Source organism: Grammomys surdaster, unplaced genomic scaffold (genome assembly GCF_004785775.1).
Source record: "Grammomys surdaster isolate TR1022 unplaced genomic scaffold, NIH_TR_1.0 277, whole genome shotgun sequence".
NCBI classification, from domain to species: domain Eukaryota; kingdom Metazoa; phylum Chordata; class Mammalia; order Rodentia; family Muridae; genus Grammomys; species Grammomys surdaster.
Window position 1 is genome coordinate 420,111 of NW_021604718.1, and position 21,050 is coordinate 441,160.

Below are 21,050 nucleotides of genomic sequence, written 5' to 3' on the forward strand. Positions count from 1 at the left end.
TCCTGTGAGACAGCCTGGGAGAGCCAGGCAGAGTGTGTGGCTCCCTGTGTGAGAAACTGGGGTGTGACTGAGACCAACTCCGTGGGTGGTCACTGCCTCAGCTTGTGTGGGTGACATCCTCAGGGCTCTGCCACACAGGGTGTGGGGGCCTGTGACCCCAATGCATGTGCTATCTACCTGAAAGACCTTGGAAAAGATACTGTCAAGCCGGGTGTGGTGATACAGAGGCAGGGGGATCTGTGTGTTCGAGGCCAGCCTGGTCTACAGAGCAAGTTCCAGGACAGCCAGGGCTACACAGAGAGAGTCTATCTCAAAAATTTTAAAAAAAGAAGATGGTGTGAAAGAGGAGAGAAGAGGAGAGAGAGAGAGAGAGAGAGAGAGAGAGAGAGAGAGAGAGAGACTAATATTGTAGATGTTATGATATGTACAAATTTTTGTTTTTAACACAATATGAATTTTTTTCTGCTCACATTTGCAATTCCCAACCCATGGGAGGCCGAGGTGTGCGGGTGGTGAGTTCAAGGCTGGCAACAGCTACATAGTGAGACCTTATATCAAAACCTAGTAAGAAAAAAAGGTACTTAAAATGACAACTTTACGTTACAACACACATATATATATTTGAAAAACAAGAGGCTACACCTTACTATGGCTGCTGCCTCCTGTGAGAGGAAGGACAGGGAAGGTAGGATAACCCTATGTGCTTATAAAGGACACTGATTTCAAGTGGCAGCCCAGTGGATGATCTGGGGCAGGTAGACAGACATATGTTAACCAAGCTTTGTGAGACCCCAGTTCCACAGGTTGTCCCTCAGCCTGTTCCCGCTGGATCTCTGAGGTTCCTTCCACTCGGAGACCCTGGAGAGGGGTCGGGAGGTGTTCTGTTCCTGAACCGGTTGTCTCTGTCTGTAGGAGGCCTGGGGGCTCTGAGGAGGGGGCTGTTCCTGGCTGGGGCACCTAGAAGTGGGGGAGACGGATGGGAACTGTGGCTCTCCAAATTGGAAGCATATTAGTAAGCTGAAGTGGTAAGGCCCCGCCTTCTCCAGTGGGTCTGGAAATTACTCCCTCCTGTGGAGAAAGAGAGAGGGTCCTCCCTCCCCAGCACGGCAGGGTGTGGCTACTTGGCAGGTCCCTCCTGGGTCCTTAGACTGGAGGTGGGGGGAGGCATAGAGCATCCCTACCCCCTCCCCTAGCCCATTCTGGTCCCAACCAGAGCTTGGCCACTTGTAGGGTGGGAGCCTCCGGCAGCTGGAGAACAGCTGGCTGCTGTTGGGGGTGGGGTGGAGGGAAGAAAGGCTAAGGGGGTGGGGAGGCCCAGCGCGCCCTTCCCAGCGTTACCTCCTCTCAGCCCAGCCCGCGGTGGAGCACTTCAGGACCCACTGGTTTGCCCACATTGGGTTCTAGCTCCAGTAAGCGGAGCATTTGGGGGACCGGGATCTCTGGAGGGCAGGTAGCTGCTGGCTGCAGGGCCCAACTCAGCCTCTGTAACCCCCCACCCCCGGGATACACAGTGAAGTGCCACCTGACAGACAGCGTGCCTCGTCTCTGCTGTGCCCCCACGGGGACACCAGCTCTCGGGGAGACTTCGCCTAAGCCTGGCTCTCTCCCTTCGGAGGGAGCCGCTGGACTGGTGGTCTGGAAGAGCAGGGCCTGGACAGCCGCCCAAATCTGGCCTCACTCAGAGCCGTCTGGCCAGATCTGCGGGCAGAACTGGCCCCGGGGCTGGGAGTGGGCAGCCAGGGCCCTTATCTCCTTGGTCCTCCTGACCCCATTCCTCGTCACTGACCCCCAGGCTGAGGGTCTGGGACCGGGGAGGAGGCAGGTGTGACTGATTTGCGGGCTAAGGGTGAGGAGAAAGGCTAAAGCCGTGCAGAAAACTCCAGCTTGAGGGAAGAGGGTCTGTGGGAGGAGGAGCTGAGCCAGGCCCCTCCCTCCTTTCGCCTCCTCCTCCTCCTCCTGGGTCAGTCTTTACTCTGATCTAACTTCCAGCCCCCGACTTCCTCCTTGCCTCTTCACCTGGGTGCCAGTGGGCCCATCCCTGGGTCTTTGCTGGGTGTGAACGGGTTACTCTTCTCCTTCCTCCTACCCAAGATGGGAGTCCCTCGGTCTGCCTGCCTGTCTGGAGAGCAGGCTGTTTGGCATTTGCTGGTTGCTGTCTTTCTCTCTCTCTCTCTCTCTCTCTCTCTCTCTCTCTCTCTCTCTCTCTCTCTCTCTGTGCAGTTCACTCTTCTTGTCTGGCTTGTGCTAGGTGACTCTTCTGGGACCCTCCACTCCCTTGCATCCACCTGGGCCCATCTGCCCCTCCATTTCCTGTTCCTCTGTTCCTCTCAGAACACAGCCTCCAGCGGGAGGTTGTCTCTGGGGACTGGCCTGCCCAAGTCAGTCAGCCCCTTGAGACTCACAGCCTCCTGTCTCCCATGTGGTCCCAGGATTTGGGGGTGAGCACCCACACTCAGCCACTGTCTTCACCCACCATAGTAACCCTGAGAGGGCAGCTCTGGTCACCCCAGTAGTCTCCCAGTCCTTCCTGAAGGATGTCTACACAGAATGATCTCGGCAGAGGAGACCCCTGACCAACAGTATTTGCTGGGCAGCCAAACATGTGCTGCTGTGTGAAGCTGTGTTTTTGGGGGGAGGGGTACCATTTATGTCATCTGTGTGGACACTCTGCCCTCCAGAGGTGTGTCCCTAGAACTATGTCTGGCCGGTCCTGCAGGTGCCCAGGAGCAGTGTAGGGTGTGTATATTAGGGTCCCTACTTCCTGATACCTCCTTACCCCCATGCCTTTTTCCCCTCCCCAGCTATCTATCCAAGGTCCCAGCCAGGGGCTGCCCCATCCCCCAGTCTGTCCCAGCTCCCAGGCTGCTCTGTTCGCCATATTTGGCCACATGCTCCCTCGGGGGCGGGGCAGGACTGACATCACCCAGGAGGGGGGCATGGCCTGGATGAGGGGAAGCAGCCAGAAACTTGGGGGAGGCCAGAAAGTTTCTTCAGGCTACCAGGACTCCCCATGCTCTGAGTCCGACTGTTCCACTGGAGGCTGAAGGCCTGGACTGAAGGTTCCTATCTCTGGGTGGGTCCTCTGACCCTTCCAGCTGGTCTGACAGCCCCATTAGCATCAGGCTGATATCTGAGGAGGCTAAGACCTTCCACGGCTCCTCCAATGTCCCCCTCCCCCACGGCATCTTGTCCGGTTTCTTCTGTAAGCAGAGGAGAGGGTTTACGGACCGGACTGAGACAGGTCCTGTGGTGAGGGACAGGCTTTGGGTAGGAGCATCTGACCCTTGCTGCCCACTGGCCACCGAGAGAGACTCCTGGGTGTCTTGGAAGCCACCAGAAAGGCTGGTCTTGTACAGTGGTTGTAGGGTCTTTGTAGCTGTTACACCCACTTGAGCTGAGGGGGCTTCGTGGCCTGGGCCTTCTTTCCCTATTCAGGTGGTGGGTTTCGATGTCTTGTCTACAGGGCCAGGGAGTGAGCAGCAAGAGTCTCTCTTGTCCCCCATGAATGCTGGCTGCCATCTCTGCCAGTAGCCAGTAACTGTCTTCAAAACCTAGCTGTATAATTTTACTGTGTATCCTTGGGGAAACTGTTTAACTTCTCTGTTCCTTGAGTTTCCTCATGTACAAAGTAGCATTAATAATAAGTAACACTTCTGACTCAATGTATAAAATCCCCACACTTGCCTGGTGTACGGAAGCGCCACTGTTGGAAATATTAAGACTAAACCTAATATCTATCGCTACGTGTAACTGCATACACATGTCCGATATCCTACCACCTGGGAGGCCGAGGCAGGTGGATGGCCAGCTTGGGCTACATAGTGAGACTGTCTCTAACATAGATATGTCCTGGAACTCGCTCTGTAGACCAAGCTGGTCTCAGATTGGGAGATCTGCCTGCCTCTGCCTCTCCAGCGTGCTGGATTAGAGGTGTGAGCCACCAGGCTGGCAGAGACTGCATTCCAGCTTCCCCAGAGCAGAGCTCATGATGGTCTGGAGGCCCCCAGGTTCAGGTGTTCTGGGGTTGCTGGAGGTACAAGGTTGTGTTCATGGAGGATAGAAAGAGTGCCCTCCCCCCATTCCCAGAGCCTCGACCCATCTGCCATGTGGGCCAGGACAGAGCTGTGTCGGGGTGGTTTATGGGCTGTTGTGGGACTGAGGAGGCACAGGAACAGGAAGTGGATGGAGGCCGGACAGGCGGAGCCAGGTTGCTGGCTGCACCTCCTAGCTGTTCTGTGCAGTCTGTGTCCTGGCCACTCCCAGGGCATCGCAGGGCCCATGCTAAGGTCCTCTGTGGGGTGGGTGAGAAAGGTGTCATCTCACAGCAGGACTGCTCTAATGCTGGTAGAAGAGGGTAGTGAGGGCCCTGGCTGGAGTCCTCACCCCCTTCCCCCTGTGGGCTACAGACACACCAGTCCTTGCCTGACAACTCCTCTTCAGAGACTGCCTGGGGAGCCTCAACTGTCTTGTTATGAATAGGCATCCTCCATGTCTGCCTGTATAGAGACTGGCCAGATATGCAGGTGCCATGAGGTGGGGGGGGGGGGGCGGCCCTCACATAGCCTAGGCTGGACCCTCACATAGCCTAGGCTGGACGCAGCTGATCTTGACCTTGATTACCAACTACAACAGTAATACATATCAATAGGTACCGCAAAATTGGGAGCCCAAGGCAGGACGATTGCTATTTTGTGCCAGGCATGATTCTCCTCCTCTTGCCACAGCCTCCCGAGTACTGAGGTTACAGGCTTCTGTGTCCCCGCCCAGTGTTTCAAAAGGTTTCTAATTTGTAAGATTTGAGTCAGGGTCTTCCTGTGCAGTCCAAATTGAAGTTTGAACTCTGCAAGGAGTCAGCCACCCAAAGCTGGGGTACAGGTAAACACATGCTTGGCTCAAACTAGCAATCCTCCTGCCTCGGGCTCCCAGTTGTATGGCACCTGTCGATATATATTACTGTTGTAGTTGGTGATCGAGGAGATCTTTTCCCTTTTACCCTTTTTAAATTATTTTTATTTTGTGTCAATGGGTGCTCTGCCTGCGTGTGTATCTGTGAGAGGGACTGGAGTTCCAGGTGTGAGCCACCATGTGGTTGCTGGGAATTGAACCTGGGTCTTCTGGAAGAGCAGCCATGGCTCTTAACCACTGAGCCGTCTCCCCAGCCTTCTACGGTTCTACTACAATTATTTATTCCTGTGTTCATGTCCATGCCTGCATGTGGAGGTCAGAGGACAGCTTCCAGTTGTTCTCTCCTGTTATGGTGTGGCCTCTGGGTGGGAGACGGACAAGAAAGGCACCGATATCATGTAGCCCAGGCTATGTAGTGGAGGAAGCTGGACATCCTGATCCTCCTGCCTCAGCCTTCCGACTGCTGGGATTACAGGGGCACACCCCCACGCCCAGCTAATATTACTGTTTAGTGTTTCCAGCCTAGCCTTTTAACCCTCATAACTTAAGGAGACCCTTTTTGGTTTTAAAATAGATTTGCGTTTTTAATGTTGTGTATGCATGGCTTGTGGGACCAGAGGTGTTAGGGTCCCCTGGGACTGGAGGGACAGGCAGGCGTTAGCTGGACATGCGTGCTGGGAACGGGACTGGAATCTTCCACTCCTAACCATCTCCCCTTCGAGAGACCATTTTGACTTTCTATGGGACCCCACGCTCAGAGAGGTAAACTGACTCCTGCAAGGTCACATAGCTCTGAAGAGGCTTAGCTTCAGCCTCTAACCTGGAGCACCTACCCGTGGTGTGGGGAGCACTGAATGTGGCCGCTGGGGTGGGTGGAAAAAGCCTGCCCTAACCCTTGGCATCTGCTTGTCTAGGCTCAGGCCATCCAGGGGGCTCAGGCCCAGAGCCCAGAGCAACCAGCACAATAGCGTCCAACAGCTGGACCGCCAACAGCAGCCCCGGGGAGGCCCGGGAAGATGGGTCGGAAGGCCTGGACAAGGGGCTGGACAACGATGCCGAGGGAGTGTGGAGTCCGGACATCGAGCAGAGCTTTCAGGAGGCCCTGGCCATCTACCCGCCTTGCGGCCGGCGCAAGATCATCCTGTCAGATGAGGGCAAAATGTACGGTGAGTAGGGCGGGCAGAGGTGGGCGTGGCCCCGCCCGCTGGCTCCGCCCCCTGCTCTCTGTCCCTTGCCAGACCGGTTGGTTGGGGGAGCCCTGGCGGCTTGCCCGGCGGGCGAGTCCGGGCTGGCAGGCTTGGGCTGCGTGTGTCTGGGGCCTCCTCCAACTGCACCTCGCAAACAGGCCTGCCACAGCCCACACGCGCCCCGCCTCTCCCCAGCCCTGCCGGCTGGAGGTTTCGGGGTGACTCAGGGGGCCAAGGAAAACTGGGTCAGTCCAGTGAGCCTCTGTCAGGAGCCTGTGTGGCCTAGTGAGGCAGCCCCAGACCTCCAACTCCCAGCACCCAGGACTGAGGGGATACCATAGGGAGATTGGGAGCCCACTGTCTGGACAGGACAGACCCTTGATGCTTAAAAAACTCCACTCTTGGGACAGGAAGATGTTCTGGGGTGCCCTACCGGGTGGGGCCGCCTGCCTACACTGCACCCTCACCAATGGCTGGGCAGCCCCACGGGGTATTTTTAGACAAGGGGTTGGCGTGCAGGGAGGAGCGGTGGGGCCTGTTCTGTCATCACAGAGGAATTTGGGGAATGTGGCAGTTCTGGGGAGGCCAAGAGGTTGGGGGGCTGAGCGCACACCCTGGATGCTGACATACACCCTGTGGTATGTCTAGGCGGCCCCCACATTGCATAGCCTGCTCCCCAAGATGGTCTCTGGTATTGTGCAGAGTTTCTACCCCCCGTCTTATTGGACATTGCTGTCTAGGACATTGGCACATGGACCAAGTGATACACCTTGACCCAAGCTGTCGGTATAAGACTTATCAGAGATCTCCTGTCTTCCTTTCACCAGAGAAGGGACAGAGCTTATTCCGGGTCTCCCATGACCAGGATGAAACCAGACAAAACAGCTCACAGATAGGGGACGTAGGCTGAGACCTTACCTAGACCCCCAGCCTCTGAGCCTTGCTCAGAGTGTTAACTTGCTGCCCAGGAAGCCTGTCAAAGCTTTTTCTGTAGACTGTGCCCTCCCCCAAGTCCTGGAGGCAGTATGCAGGGAGCCCTCAGTGAAAAGTAGGTGTGCGCAGCCCCCCCCCCCCCCCCGTTCTACCCTCTCCCTCCCTCAGTCTTCACTGGCTGTCTCTCTGACTAGGTCGAAATGAGCTGATTGCCCGTTACATCAAGCTGAGGACTGGAAAAACCAGGACGAGAAAACAGGTAGAGAGATGGCCCTGGTCCCCGTCCCCCCCCCCCAACCTGAGATTGGTCCCGTCACACCACCTATGGATGCTTTGGGTGTAGGAAACACAGTTTAGCCCACAGGACCACCGGTCAGAAAGATGGGTATTTGCCTGGTTGAGCTGGACAGTAAAACAGCTACAGTCCTGCTGGGGGTCGGCCTGAAGGAGGGATGCCAGAACCTCCTTCAGAAGGTGTGGGAGTTAACCAGGGGGTGCCATGCCAAATGGGGGTTCAGTAGATCAGGCAGAGTAGCAACCCCCACAGCACCCACTTGCGTCAGCACACACCAGTGATGGAGGCCACACCATTCAGCCTGCCTGTGACCATAGGGCCACCCAGAGCCAGCTCTTTATATCCTTCCCACATGACATAGGGTTTCCATTGCTGTGATCCAGACCCTTGACCAAAAGCACCTTGGGAAGGAAAGGGTCTGTTTCACTTTACAGGTCTAGATATCAGTCTACCACTGAGGGAAGTCAGGAGCCTGGAGCCAGGAGCTGTAGCAGGGGCCATGAGGGTTTGTTTCTTGCTGCCTTTTTTTAAAAAAGATTTATTGAACGCCGGGCAGTGGTGGCTCACACCTTTAATCCCAGCACTTGGGAGGCAGAGGCAGGCGGATTTCTGAGTTCGAGGACAGCCTGGTCTACAGAGTGAGTTCCAGGACAGCCAGGGCTATACAGAGAAACCCTGTCTCAAACAAAGAGATTTATTTATTGAATGTATATGAGCACACTGTCCTTGACACACCAGAAGAGGGCATCAGATCCCATTACAGATAGTTGTGAGCCATCATGTGGTTGCTGGGAATCAAACTCATGACCTTTGGAAGAGCAGCCAGTGCTCTTAACCACTGGGCTATCTCTCTAGCCCCCTGCTGCCTTCTTACAGTATCCCAGACTTTCCACAGAGGGCTGGGCACGACCCCATCAACCAAGGCAATGCACCGCAGGCTTGTCCATAGGCCAGACTGGTGGGAGCATTTTCTCAAGCCTGGTTCCCTTTCTCAATGACTCTAGCTTGTGTCAAGTTGACATAAAACTAAGAGATTGGAAAAGGGGAGTTTAGTGACATCCCCCCCCCCTCATTGTGTCACTGAGCTTGGCAGGGGTGGAGTCAAGATTGGACCCTACACCTAACAGGATGAGCCAGGAGAAAGGGAGGGAGCCTGGAGGCAGAGACTACATTCACAGGATGCTCCTGGGAAGGCTGGCAGCTATGGTGACCAGGCAGAAGGGAACACATTGGATGAATTAGATCTGGGACACCTAGGGGAGATGTCAACTGAACCCCTAGCCCTTCGAGGGGTTGGGTCTCAAACTCCACACTCACTTCCCCAGAGTTCTGGGTGTACATAGACAACCCCCACCTGTCCCTAACCTCAATCCTTAAGGGGGTTCCAGGCTCCTGCCTGGGGCATTTAGTGATGCCTGCCCTGGGCCCTGAATGAGTTCCTATGGCAACCTCAGAGACACTTCTTGGATCTTCAGTGCAGCAGAGGTGGCCATTCTGGCCCCGTCCTTGAGCTCAGACCTCCTGCACACAGCATGGAGTGGCACTTGCGTGTGCTTGGAACACTTGAGAGGCTGAAGTAGAAGCATGCCATGAATCTGAGGCCCCAGAGTAAGGCTCCATCTCAGTCCTGCCATCCCGGAGACAACACAGACTCTGAGGTTCCGATAGTCTGTGCTACCTCGGGCTAAGTTGATTTCCCAGCCTTGGTTCCTCGCAGCTGTAAATTAAGAGATATGCGGGCACCCAAAGCAGCAAGTGTATCTGCTGCCATTACGGCCACACCCTTATTCTTAGGAACCCAGTTAGCCCTGTTAGTTCAGACTCTGAAGCAAACCAAGCTGGCCAAAGGTTCGGCATAGGTCTTGCCTCTTTCTGACCCCACTTGCACCTACTCCTGGCTACACTGACCACACAGGGCAAGCCAGCCATCTGGGGATTGGTGCCCATACCTCCTGACACTTGTAGCATTGGGACTTCCTCTGATTGAACTATGTAGCCCAGGCTGGCCTTCCTCTGCCCGCCTCTATGTTCCAAGTGCTGGGGTCAAAGGTGTATGCTACCATGCCTGGCACAATGACTTCATATTAACCAGACGGGCAAATATTAAGTTGGGAGTAAGCCCCTGCCTATGACTTCCAGCAGTTAGAGATGGCCCTGAGGAGGTGGCCCCGAGTGTTAAGGGTCTGAAGGAATCCTGGGAGAATAGCTTGATGATGAAGCCAATGTCTCCAGGGTCACATGACCTGCATTTGAATGCCAGCTCTGTATCTGGCTGTGTGACCCTGGATACATAGCTGAGCCTCTCTGGGCTTTGATTAGGTCATCTGTAAGTGAGAGGGTTGCTGCAAAGATCAAGAGTTGGGCCTATGAAGCTTGGGGAATGCCAGCACCCGTGTTTGGTGGCCACCAGTATTGTAGGGGCCTCCAGGGGCCTGCAAGAGGAGGACGCAGCTAGGGGGCCGTGACTGAGATTCCAAAGAACAGTGTCTTTATGGGAATAAAAAACTTTTGAGGAAAACCCACAGCAGCACTGATATTGACCACAGAGCAGCCATGACGGCTTGTGGTCTGATCCTGGACCTTGTCATGGGCTGTCATACAGTCTGGGCGCTGTTGGCCTGGGATTAGCTCAACTTTAGTCTTTGGGGCTGTCAAGGAGCAGGTTGCTGGAAAAGAAAGCCTTCAAATAAAAAGTACCTACTGTGTGCATTCCTCTGTTCATGGAAAGGCATGCCTGCCTGGTACAGAAGAAGCTGAAGGAGAAACAGGGATACACAGGGTAGTGAAAAGATCTTTGATAAGAAGCGGTGGCAAGCCTTTAATCCCGGTGCTGGGGAGTCAGAGGCAGGAGGATCTCTGTGAGTTCAAGGGCAGCTGGGTCTACATAGTGCATTCTAGAACAGCCGGAGCTAATGCTGGGATGAACCATGGAGCCATGTCTAGCCTGTGTGGTGTCTGCAGAGGTGAGGATTTCCGTGAGAGGAAGACCCACTTCCTTTGGGTCAGGTACAACCCTTGCCTGAGTTTAGAGCTTGACCAGCAGATCATGGGCTGGGGTTCTGTTCCATGAACAACCTACACCATGGTGCATGGTGGCCCTTGAGACCACCGTGGGTTAAGACCAAGAGAACAGCCGGGCGGTGGTGGTGCACGCCTTTAATCCCAGCACTTAGGAGGCAGAGGCAGGCAGATTTCTGAGTTCGAGGCCAGCCTGGTCTACAGAGTGAGTTCCAGGACAGCCAGGGCTACACAGAGAAACCCTGTCTTGAAAAAAACCAAAAAAAAAAAGCAATACCAAGTACCAAGAGGCATGTGCCCACTGAGACGCCAAGTTCTCCCATCAGACCCTGGTCCAGCAGAGATGAGGGCTGGGGTGCTCCTTCCACCCTGGCTATCCTGGCTATGCCTCCTCACCCTCTGTGTTTTCCTTTGTGGCGGGACATGGGACCTCCTAGGTGTCCAGCCACATACAGGTTCTAGCTCGGAAGAAGGTTCGAGAATACCAGGTTGGCATTAAGGTACGTTGGGTGCCTAGCAGGACCTCTGGCCCCTTCCCAGGCCTTGTCCGCGGTGCCTTGCCTGTTCTGCACACTGCAGGCCTCTGCCTCGGTTGGCTTCTCCAGCCCACCATAGCTCTCTCTGGCCTGAGCTGTTCTCTCTCTCCTGTCCTTCGCTCCTTCCTTCTCTCTTTCCCTACAGGTCTGTAGTCACTTGCAGGTTCTAGCCAGGAGGAAATCTCGGGAGATTCAGTCCAAGCTGAAGGTATGGGCCCCCTGGCTCTTGGCCTAGCCCTGCCTAGCATGCTTCTGGGTCCAGACCAGGGCTGAGGAACTGAGAGGGTCTGAGACACACAAGTGATGGCAGTAAGTTCAAAAGCTCCCAGGTGCCCCGGTGTGCTGGCACCTTTAACCCTAGCACTCAGGCAGAAGCAGGCAGATCTGAGTTCTAGGACAGCCAGGACAACACAGTGAGACCCTTGTCTCAAACAAACAAACCTAAAAGTAGGCTGTCAAACTTCACAGGCCTCAGGCCCTGGGGACTGCACAAGCCCAGAGGCCAGCGTCTGAGGGCTACTCAAGCCTGCTTCTCTCTTGTGTTCCCCCCTTGTTCTTTTCTCTTGACTGTTGCTTGCTAATGGCCTTGGGGACTTGAGGGAGGACATGAAGGGTGTTGGCTGGGCAGCTCAGTGGGGGGATGACAATTACCAGGCTGAGAACTTAAGTCTGGGGTTCGAGATCTGCCCCCTGTTTTTCTAGCCTGAGTCTCCCAAGCCTATGGGCTTACTTCTAGGACAGACATACAGACTCATGGTCCTTTTTTTTCCATTGTCATCTTGCCAGGCAATCTCTGGCTAGCAGGCGCTCCCTCTCTAGTAATGGGGAGAGCCCCCCCCATCTAGTTCCCCAGCAGCCTCTTGGCTTCCTTAGAAACTGACATCCAAAGCATAAGGTGGGGGTGGGTTGCCAAAAAACAAGTCCCCTCCCCCACAGAGCCCTCAGGTGTCTCTCCTAATGCTGTGTCCCTTTCTCCTTCACAGGCTATGAACCTGGTAAGTAACCCAGCACCCCTGGGGAGGGGCTTGAGAGGACCCGGTGGTGGGCAGTGTGGGGTGGAACAGAGGTGGCCTGCTTACCAGACATGCTTCTCGCCTTCAGTACAGTGCCACTCAGCCTAGCAACCAAAGCCCCTAAACTGTGAAGTAATTAAGAGTCTGGTTTCGTAAAAAAAAAAAGTCACAGGTAATGGTGAGCGTCCAGGAGGAGCACACAATGTCCATGGTCCTTTGTAAGGGGCCACCGTCCTGGGGCATAGAATAAAACGGTCACACGGTATTTCATACTGTGGACTGTGCTCAGAAAGGAGACAGACACCAGGAGACTAGGACCCAGCGAGGGTAGACACACAGAAGCTAGAATTTCTACCTGAAGGGCCTTGGCCCAGGCCTGACGTGACCACTGTCCCCAGGACCAGGTCTCCAAGGACAAAGCTCTCCAGAGCATGGCATCCATGTCATCTGCCCAAATCGTTTCTGCCAGCGTCCTACAGAACAAGTTCAGCCCACCCTCCCCGCTACCCCAGGCTGTCTTCTCCACCTCCTCAAGGGTATGGCTGGACTGGGCTGGGCTGGGCTGGGTGGGGACGGGGGTGGGGCTGGGGGCGGGGCTGTGGCGGGGCTGTGGCTAACAGTTTCTGGGTACTGAGGCCCTAGCTTTGTCCACAGTTCTGGAGCAGCCCCCCTCTGCTAGGACAACAGCCTGGACCTTCTCAGGAGTAAGTATTGCCTATCTGAACTGCCGGTAATCTCTACTCACTCCAGGTTCTCAGTTCTGAGACCATGCCGACCTCCACACTGTGAATAGCTTTTTGGGGGACGGAACGGGAGTGTAGCCATCGGGTTTGGGATGCAGCTGGGTGCCAGAGTTAAAACACAGAGGTGGGCTAGCTTGTGAGCATGCTCCTTGAGACATCAGGAGAGGCAGAGGAGGAACGGGGGCGGGTGAAATGTCCCGCAGCTGTCTTACCTGCCTTACCGTCTGCAGCATCAAGCCCTTTGCGCAGCCTGCCTACCCCATCCAGCCTCCCCTGCCACCGACGCTCAACAGTAAGTGTCCCACCATGACATCTAGCGCCTGACACCTCAGGTGTCTGCCCTTCCTGAGCATTTGTACTGGGGTGGGTGACAGCTATAGGGGTTTGAGAGGTTTCTATTCCGTATTGAAAAAGACACCAAAATCTTGCCAGAATTCCAATCTACAAGATAGTAGTTTTGTTTTCTGTGTAAACACACATTAATAGAGGCACACACACACACACAAAATCCCGAGTACTACCAAGGTTATCTCTTTGGTATCCTTGAATCCACAAGGATGCAAAGAAGACATCTGTCACACACATGTCCCTCCCTGCCCCTGGTGTCCCTGGGTGTGGGTTGGGGACTCATCTACCTACGGGTTTTAGACAGAGACCCAGGCTGCCCCCTCCTAGGTGACCCCCCAGCGCACACACTCCCTGGACACTGTTCTGGGCTTTACAGACCAACCCCAACCCTGCTGGTGTGGTAAGTCAGAGCTTACCCTTTTAGGTTACGAGTCCCTGGCCCCGCTGCCCCCAGCCGCTGCCTCTGCCTCCTCCGTGCCCGCGTGGCAGGACCGCACCATCGCTTCCTCCCGGCTCCGCCTCCTGGAGTATTCTGCCTTCATGGAGGTGCAACGGGACCCTGACACGGTAATGTGGGGACGGTGGGGAATCTGGCCCGTGACCCAGCATCCAGCTCGGGGTCCTAGCAGTGGGGTCCTCGGGCCTGCAGGCTGACCCCGGTTCGGCCCTCCCCACAGTACAGCAAACACCTGTTTGTACACATCGGCCAGACAAACCCTGCCTTCTCAGACCCACCCCTGGAGGCGGTGGACGTACGTCAGATCTACGACAAGTTCCCCGAGAAGAAGGGGGGCCTGAAGGAACTCTACGAGAAAGGGCCCCCGAACGCCTTCTTCCTGGTCAAGTTCTGGGTGAGGCCTACTCTTCTAACCCACGATGGGCAGCTTGCCTGGCTCCCTGCCCATCCTCCCCCATTAGTGGGCCGGCCCCTGGGCGGGACCTGCGGGCCTCTGGGTAGGTGGGATGGAGACACTGGGGGCTGGGAAGTGGGGAAGCAGGTGCCTGCCAGGCCTCTGCAACCCTCGTGCCCTCCCTGCCCCAGGCTGACCTCAACAGCACAATCCAGGAAGGCCCTGGGGCCTTCTACGGGGTCAGCTCTCAGTACAGCTCAGCCGACAGCATGACCATCAGCGTCTCCACCAAGGTGTGCTCCTTCGGCAAGCAGGTCGTAGAGAAAGTAGAGGTGAGTGGAGGTCTAGCCGGGGGCGGGTGAGCGGCAGGCAGAGTCAGGTCAGACACCCAGTCACGCTCCCTCCCGTCCCCCCACTCTGCAGACAGAGTACGCCCGCCTGGAGAACGGCCGCTTCGTGTACCGCATCCACCGCTCGCCCATGTGCGAGTACATGATCAACTTCATCCACAAGCTGAAGCATCTGCCCGAGAAGTACATGATGAACAGCGTGCTGGAGAACTTCACCATCCTGCAGGTGCGAGGCTCGCTGGGGACCGGGCTAGCCTGGAGGAGTCCAGTCTGCCCAGCCACTGCCCTTACCGAGTCCTGTTTCCTTCCTCCCTGCTCCCCCTGTAGGTGGTCACAAGTCGGGACTCGCAGGAGACCCTGCTGGTCATTGCTTTTGTCTTTGAAGTCTCCACCAGCGAGCATGGGGCACAGCACCACGTCTACAAGCTTGTGAAAGACTAGCGTGCCCTCGCCGTCCACGGGTTGGATGCAAGATGGACATCCTCCCCACACGTCTGCCTGGTCTCCCGGGGTGTGGGTTGGGGGACTTACCCACACACGGGTTTCAGGCTGGGACCCAGGCTGCCTCTCTGGCTCCAGCACACACGCTCCCTGCCACTGATCTGCGCTTTACTGGAGAGAAGAGGGCTCCATGGTGGGGTGGCTTGCCTGGGAACTGAGCCACAGATGACCAAGCTCCACCTGGCCTCAAGTGACATCAGAACTGTACTATGGAGGACACCTTGGGGCTTAGTGTATGGTTGCTGGTCCCTAGAGGAGTGTAATGGGCAGGTGAGGGTAGCATGAGACCGGAGAGAGGCCCTGGTACAAGGTGTCAAGTTAGGGGATAGGTTGAGAAGGGCCCACACTTCTCTGTGCCTTCTGGGTGCCAGCCCGTTCCCAGGCCCCTTATACAGCAAGTTTGGGTCTCCATTCCCAGTGCCAAGATGGAGGCCCACAGAGGCAGACAGAGCTGGAGCTTAGGTTTCAGCCACCTCCCTAGCACAGAGCTGGGTACAGGGGAGGGAGGGGCTGTGCTGTGGGATGGTACAACTGGGCTAGAACCTAGACAGGGCTTCCTGTTCTCCCAGCACGCCAGCCACTAGGCACCCCTCCCATGTCCTGAAGATAGGTGGCAGGAACAGGAGGCTGCCTCTGCCTTCTCCACATCCAGGTCCCAAGGCTACCTGGGTATTTATGAGTTTCAAATGAAGTACTGTGCCCCCCTCACCCAGCCCGAGCTTCCTGAAGGTCTTCACCAATGCATACTGCTCAGGCCACCTCCGAACCCCACCTAGGTTTTATAACATGTATTATATATATTTTTCTGTATTTTTAAAATCCAGCTGTGATGGGCTATATCATAAATGGCTCAAAGCAGGGGCCACTCAAGGCCTGGCTCCTGCTTTAAAAAATTAAAAAGATGTTTCTGGGCCAGGATAGTTGTGCCATATGCAACCTACTCAAAAGTAGACACAGGGATGCTAGCAACCGCCACCGTCATCACATGCGTGCCCAGCACCTGTGGCCAGCTCACCTTATGAGTGAGAGCCCCTGGGGTCACATTACACCAGGCAGGGCCACCCACAGAGCCGGTGGGGCTGGGATGCACTCTGGAGTAGTTTCAGTGCTTCTCGGACACCAATCTTTAACAAGGTGGTTCAAAGGAACCTTACATCACTGGCCAGCCTGGTGAGCCTATGCAGGTCCACAGGTTTGTGCTTCCTGTCAAGTCCCGCAGGCCTTGAGGGGCCTGCCCAAGATGGGTGTTACCCGGAACCTGCAGTCTGGTGCCCACTGCAGAAATGATAACCAGTCTACAGGCATCTTTGCCTGTCATTGCCAGAGTCCTCCTCTGGAAACATTAACAGCCCCAAACCACAACTGGAATTGCCTTGGGAGCTTTACATGCTAGAAAAGCTAGGTTCTAAATTCTACCCACCACAGGGGTGAATTTAAATGAGATGAACTGTTAGGTGAGCCAAGACAGTATGGCAAAATGTGCAAAGCCCACAGCCACCCCTCCTCCACGCCCCCCCCATACACACCCCCTGTCCCCAATCACAGACAGACCAAGGGCTGGATGGCAGCTCTGAGGTTTATTGGAGCGTCCTAATACAGACGCTGGGGCTTGCCCATGGTGCTCTTGATATACAAAGCCCTGACATTTTGCCAGTTTTTCTTGAGCAAGGACACCAAGAAATTGACAGCCAGGTGGATGTTGTAGACCAGCTCGTCATCGGTCATCTTCACGTGGCCGACGGCCACAGCCAGACACAGCACCTGCACGGAGAGGGGTCAGCGGGGTGAGCATGCAAGTGCATACATGGCAGGCCTGTCTCTCCCTCCAGAGACCAGGCTTCAAGATGCAGGTGAAGCCCAGGGCTGAGAACCCAGACCCAGCTCCTTTCGGCTTCCCACTGTGAATGCCCCGCCCAGGCTGACCTTCTTCATCTGGAACTTGATTGTAGACTTCACCTCGTCCACCTTGGCCACCATGTTTTCATTGTGTGTCAGCAGGGAGGGGAACTTGCCGGCCTTGTTCAGGCCTGGGCCCAGGATACGGGGGATCTGCTTGATCAGAGACTCAGAGGCCAGAAAGGCATCGTACTTCTTGGCTAGAACAAGTCACAGACTACTCAGGACCAAGCCAAAAAGCATTTTAAACAACCCTTAAAGCTGAGAAGGCCACCAGATGGTCTCCTCAGACCACTGAATAACTCCATCCTCAAGTCCTTACATGGGTCCCAGACCAGGAGGCCCCACAATCCCTGGCATACTGCAAAGAACTGAGGGGCTGTGGACGAGTCCCAGCACTCATGTCAGAATCACTGTAAGCCTGCATTTAAAGTGTCTCAAAATACAGGCTGGAGAGAAGGCTTAGCAGTGAGGAGTGCTGCTCTTCCAGAGGTCCGGAGTTCAATTCCCATCACCCACTTGGTGGCCCATGACCATGTGTAACTGGAACTGATGCCCTCTTCTGGCGTGTCAGCAACAGCCTGCTCATATGCTTAAAATAAAACCTTAGCAGGTGTCTCAAAATCTGTCAGAGTCGAACCAAGCCCAGCTATTTGAGAAGCCCCAGGCAGGCCTGCCACGGTTCAGCCCGGGAACCTTAATGACACCTGAGAATACAGCTCCGTAGCAGGACCCTGAGCACCTGAGAGGGTTATCCTCAACCCCTGGCAGCAGCTAGACACTCAACAGTTCTCCAAATGCTCAACAGATGGAGGTGCTTTCTCCTATCTGTAAAAGCAGGTGTGACTACTGCCTAGCTCACAGCGGACAAGAGGGGCCTGCCAATGTCTGACCGCTATATACCCAACCTCCACGAGGCCACCACGGAAGACAGAGGCTACCACGGAGGCCAACACACCACAGACCCTCGTGACCCCTCCACAGGTCGTCAACCAAAGACTCAAAACCCCAAACCAGCCGGGTGGTGGTGGCGCACGCCTTTAATCCCAGCACTTGGGAGGCAGAGGCAGGCGGATTTCTGAGTTCGAGGTCAGCCTGGTCTACAGAGTGAGTTCCAGGACAGCCAGGGCTACACAGAGAAACCCTGTCTCGAAAAACCAAAAAAAAAAAAAAAAAAAAAACCAGCCAGCTATGGGTCAACTGCACACACCCGGGTGTCTGCCTCCAGACAGGCCTGTGGGGCAATTTTCTCGATGTGAAGCCCACTGAGTGGCGCCCCTGCGGGGTAGGTGGTCACGGGTCGCATGAGGCAAGCCAGTAAGCCGTCAACCCCTTCAATTCAGCGCCGGGTGAGCCCCAACTCATCTCGTATCCCCAACACCGGGCCAGAAGCACCTACCCAGCTTCTTGACCAACTTCTTGTTCTTGTTGAGTTTCTTCAGCGCCTCGATGTCCATGTGGGGGATATCCACGGCCTTGGCTTCGTCACAGTGCTGCTGGTCCCCCAGGACGCAGACCGAGAACTTGGGGCGAGGGGTGGACTTAAGCCTGCGTTTGGAGGGGGAGGAGAGGGACAGAACAGGTCACGCCCGGCACTGGACATCCCAGCAGGCTGCAGGCGTCGGAGGTAGCAGCGAGGCTTACCCAGAGGTCTGTGCGACACTAGCCTGGCTTCTCAGGCTAGCCGGCGGGCTCGGCCGAGGCCTCCCCACGCCTCCCCTCTTGTTTTAAGACCCAGGGTGGGGGTCCGTCCAGACAGCCTGCCCGCGTGCAGGACTCCCTGAACTACCCTGGCACTGTCAGTGGCCCCGTGCCCGCCTCGGGCTCGGCCAGAACGGCACGGGAAGGCCACACGGGGACACTGAGGGCTGGGTGGGGTCAGAGCGGTGCCAACCTGACGGTGCCCGAGAAACGTTTGTCCTTCTGAGGGTCGTAGTTCTTCAGGCTGATCTGCAGCTCCACCGTCTCCAGAAACCTAAGCGAGAGGGACGCTGTGAGCCCGGGGGATGAATGCGCGCCGTCCAGACAGCAGGAATGCTCGCCCAGCCCGGGGAATGGATGCTCACCCAGCCCCGGGAATGAATGCTCGCCCTGGCCCGGGGAATGAATGCTCGCCCAGCCCGGGAAATGCTCGCCCTGCTTACTTGCGGCGCTTGCGCTGGTTCCCGTGCAGGACTTCCCGCACCGCCTCGTACAGGGTGTCGCGTGAGACTTTGCTGCTGTTGGGGAGAAACGAGGGCTCTCAGGGCCGGCCATGCTGGACCCCGGGGCCGGATGACAGGCCCGCGGCATGCCGGGAGAGGGCTCGCGCCACCGGCAGCCGCCGGGATTGTCTCCGAGACGGGCCGCAGCGCGTCCTCGGGACCGCCGGGTGCACGGATGGCGGCGGATAGCGCCCCGAGAACTGCTTACCTCATGGCTGCGGCGGCCGCGGAAACCGGAAAAGAAGGCTGAGCGCGCTGCGCATGCGCTCAAATAGAGCGCGTGTTCCCGCGAGACTTGCTCGCACCGCCGGCCCCGGGGCCGCGCTCGGGCGAGCCAGAGACGCGCCACCGTTTACGGCCGCTAGGGGGCGCCGCCACGCGGCTGCACCGTGAGAATTGCTTTAGGGGCAGCAGGCAGTCCCTGCCATTGGGACTTGGGCGGAAGCTGGGCACGGGGATCGGATGTCTCCCTGCTCTCTATCTTCTGCCTGCTCCGTGTCTTCCACAGTCACCGGCAGAACCGTTCTCCTTCATCGCCTAATTTGGTGATGAGCCCCGGCGAGCCACTGGGCAGCCGTCCCCCGTCTAGCCCGTGCATTGTGCAACAGGCCGGCGGCCACAGCATGTGGGCAGAGAGAGGGGCACGGGTGACAGGAATAGCTCGGGGGAATGATCCTTGCTGAGCTGGGCAGAACTGGGAAGCGTCCTGTGACTAGATTAGGATCAGATGTGCCTCCTTTAAGCGTAAGCCTCCACCTGGGAGGAGGCGCCCACCAGTCTGCCCCGGCCATCTGTATAAACCAACCCTGATCCGGCCTCCAGGCAAGATGGACTTTGGACAAATGCCCCCGGCCTTTTTTCAATTACTTGGGATTTCAAACAGAGTCGTCCTGGTTGCCTGATCCCTGTCTTTGCAGTTAATAGAGAGGTGCGGGGTCAAGGATCTGTGCAGGGAGCCCCTAAATCTGGAGTGACTCCTCTCTGGGAACCGGTCATAGATGTGGCCTGCATCCACCATTTCCTGGGGACCGATCTGAGAATGGTTCATCTCAGCCGTACACACACATACACAGCACACATCAGGCAGAATAAAGCAGGTTCACGAGGGTCAGAGTGGAGTTGAGTGGCAGGCAAGTTGGAGCTTCCAGTGCCAACCACACTGTAAAGGCCACCAACATGGTGAGCTTCTGACGTTTGTCTCAGACGTTGTTCCCCTTGCTTCTGCATCTGCATCAGCTTGTTCTCAAAAACCAGACTTTCTCACTGGACTGGCCTCCCTCCCTCCTCACCTCTCTGGAACAGGGACTTCAGAGGAAACTATGGTCTGAGAAGCACCCAGAAACCTCTGTTCCCCACCCACAGCAGGGCTAAGGTAGGAGGATGCTGTCATGAACTTTCTTGGGCTAATTCAGTCACATCGGTGTGGTAAAGTTTTGTTTCTTCCTGTGGCCCTGACTCCTGGAATTCGCTCTGTAAACCAGGCTGGCCTTGAAATCAGAGATCCACCTGCCTCAGTCTCCTGAATTCCGGTATTAAAGGCGTTCACCACCATGCCCAGCTGTGTGCTCAATATTTTTTGAGTGAGGTGCTGTGGAAATAGAGATGTCAAACAGGTGTTCAGCAGGCACCCTGTGTCTTTTCTGCTCCCCTTTCAGCCCATGGTAGGCTAGACACCCCTCAGATCCCAGCTCAAACGTTAGCTGCAACTGAAGACAGAGCTGAGTGGTAGAGCATCAGCCTGGCAGCCATAAGACTCTGGTGTCCAGGCCCAGCATTAAAACAAAAGTTATGGGTCCCAAGCCCTCGCTCAGTATAAAGTCACACAGCGTGCTGTATTCCCTGACACTCAACAAACAGGCAGCTCTGACAGACCTGCTGTGACGGGAGGGGTGGGGGTAGGTGAGGGAGTGAATGGGGCTATGGGAAAGCAGGCCCGTCTAAGAACACAGGGGCTTGAAGTTCTTTGTAGCTGATGACATGTGTATTTTCGTACGTTTGTGCTGTGCATGCATGAGCACTCTGGGATGCAAACATACAGCACTGCACACACACACAGATACACAGACGCACACACAGACACAGACACACACAGACGTTAGTGTTCTGTCTAAACTCTACCTACCTGGCAACAGTCAGGTATGCTCCTCCCCACAGTTACCTGGCAACAGCCAGGTAGGCCTGCCCACTATAAAAGGGGCTGCCTGCCCCCTCCCCCCCTTTCTTTCTCTCTCTCTCTCTCTCTCTCTCTCTCTCTCTCTCTCTCTCTCTCT

General features: G+C 56.0%; 3 protein-coding genes across 3 annotated transcripts in view; 1 reads left to right on the forward strand and 2 right to left on the reverse strand.

Moving 5' to 3' along the window:
• Positions 1-648: 648 nt before the first annotated feature.
• On the forward strand, positions 649-15,598 carry Tead3 (TEA domain transcription factor 3). Its single transcript, XM_028777087.1, has 13 exons — positions 649-685; positions 5,820-6,071; positions 7,220-7,284; positions 10,776-10,838; positions 11,858-11,869; positions 12,286-12,423; positions 12,542-12,591; positions 12,861-12,922; positions 13,403-13,545; positions 13,656-13,829; positions 14,021-14,161; positions 14,253-14,405; positions 14,507-15,598. Exons 1-13 carry the CDS (start codon positions 649-651, stop codon positions 14,618-14,620), a joined length of 1,404 nt encoding a protein of 467 aa, XP_028632920.1. The 3' UTR covers positions 14,621-15,598.
• Positions 15,599-16,238: 640 nt separating this feature from the next.
• On the reverse strand, positions 16,239-19,034 carry Rpl10a (ribosomal protein L10a). Its single transcript, XM_028777061.1, has 6 exons — positions 18,989-19,034; positions 18,721-18,795; positions 18,471-18,551; positions 17,976-18,124; positions 16,604-16,776; positions 16,239-16,441 (listed from the first exon to the last, which is right to left on the reverse strand). Exons 1-6 carry the CDS (start codon positions 18,991-18,993, stop codon positions 16,271-16,273), a joined length of 654 nt encoding a protein of 217 aa, XP_028632894.1. The 5' UTR covers positions 18,994-19,034; the 3' UTR covers positions 16,239-16,270.
• Positions 19,035-19,047: 13 nt separating this feature from the next.
• Positions 19,048-21,050, reverse strand: part of Fance (FA complementation group E) — a 14,384-nt gene continuing 12,381 nt past the window's right edge. Inside the window, exon 12 of the mRNA XM_028777088.1 lies at positions 19,048-19,201. Coding sequence (XP_028632921.1) covers positions 19,048-19,201 — 154 coding nt within the window. The remainder of the gene's footprint in view (positions 19,202-21,050) is intronic.

Coding starts and splice junctions, on each gene's coding strand:
- Tead3 (XM_028777087.1), top strand. CDS start 649: ATGGCTGCTGCCTCCTGTGAGAGGAAGGACAGGGAAG. Junction 7,285..10,775: donor AAACCAGGACGAGAAAACAG/GTAGAGAGATGG, acceptor GGGACCTCCTAG/GTGTCCAGCCACATACAGGT. Junction 14,162..14,252: donor AGGTCGTAGAGAAAGTAGAG/GTGAGTGGAGGT, acceptor CCCACTCTGCAG/ACAGAGTACGCCCGCCTGGA.
- Rpl10a (XM_028777061.1), bottom strand. Junction 18,552..18,720: donor AACCAGCGCAAGCGCCGCAA/GTAAGCAGGGCG, acceptor CCTCTCGCTTAG/GTTTCTGGAGACGGTGGAGC. Junction 18,125..18,470: donor CGTTTCTCGGGCACCGTCAG/GTTGGCACCGCT, acceptor CTCCAAACGCAG/GCTTAAGTCCACCCCTCGCC.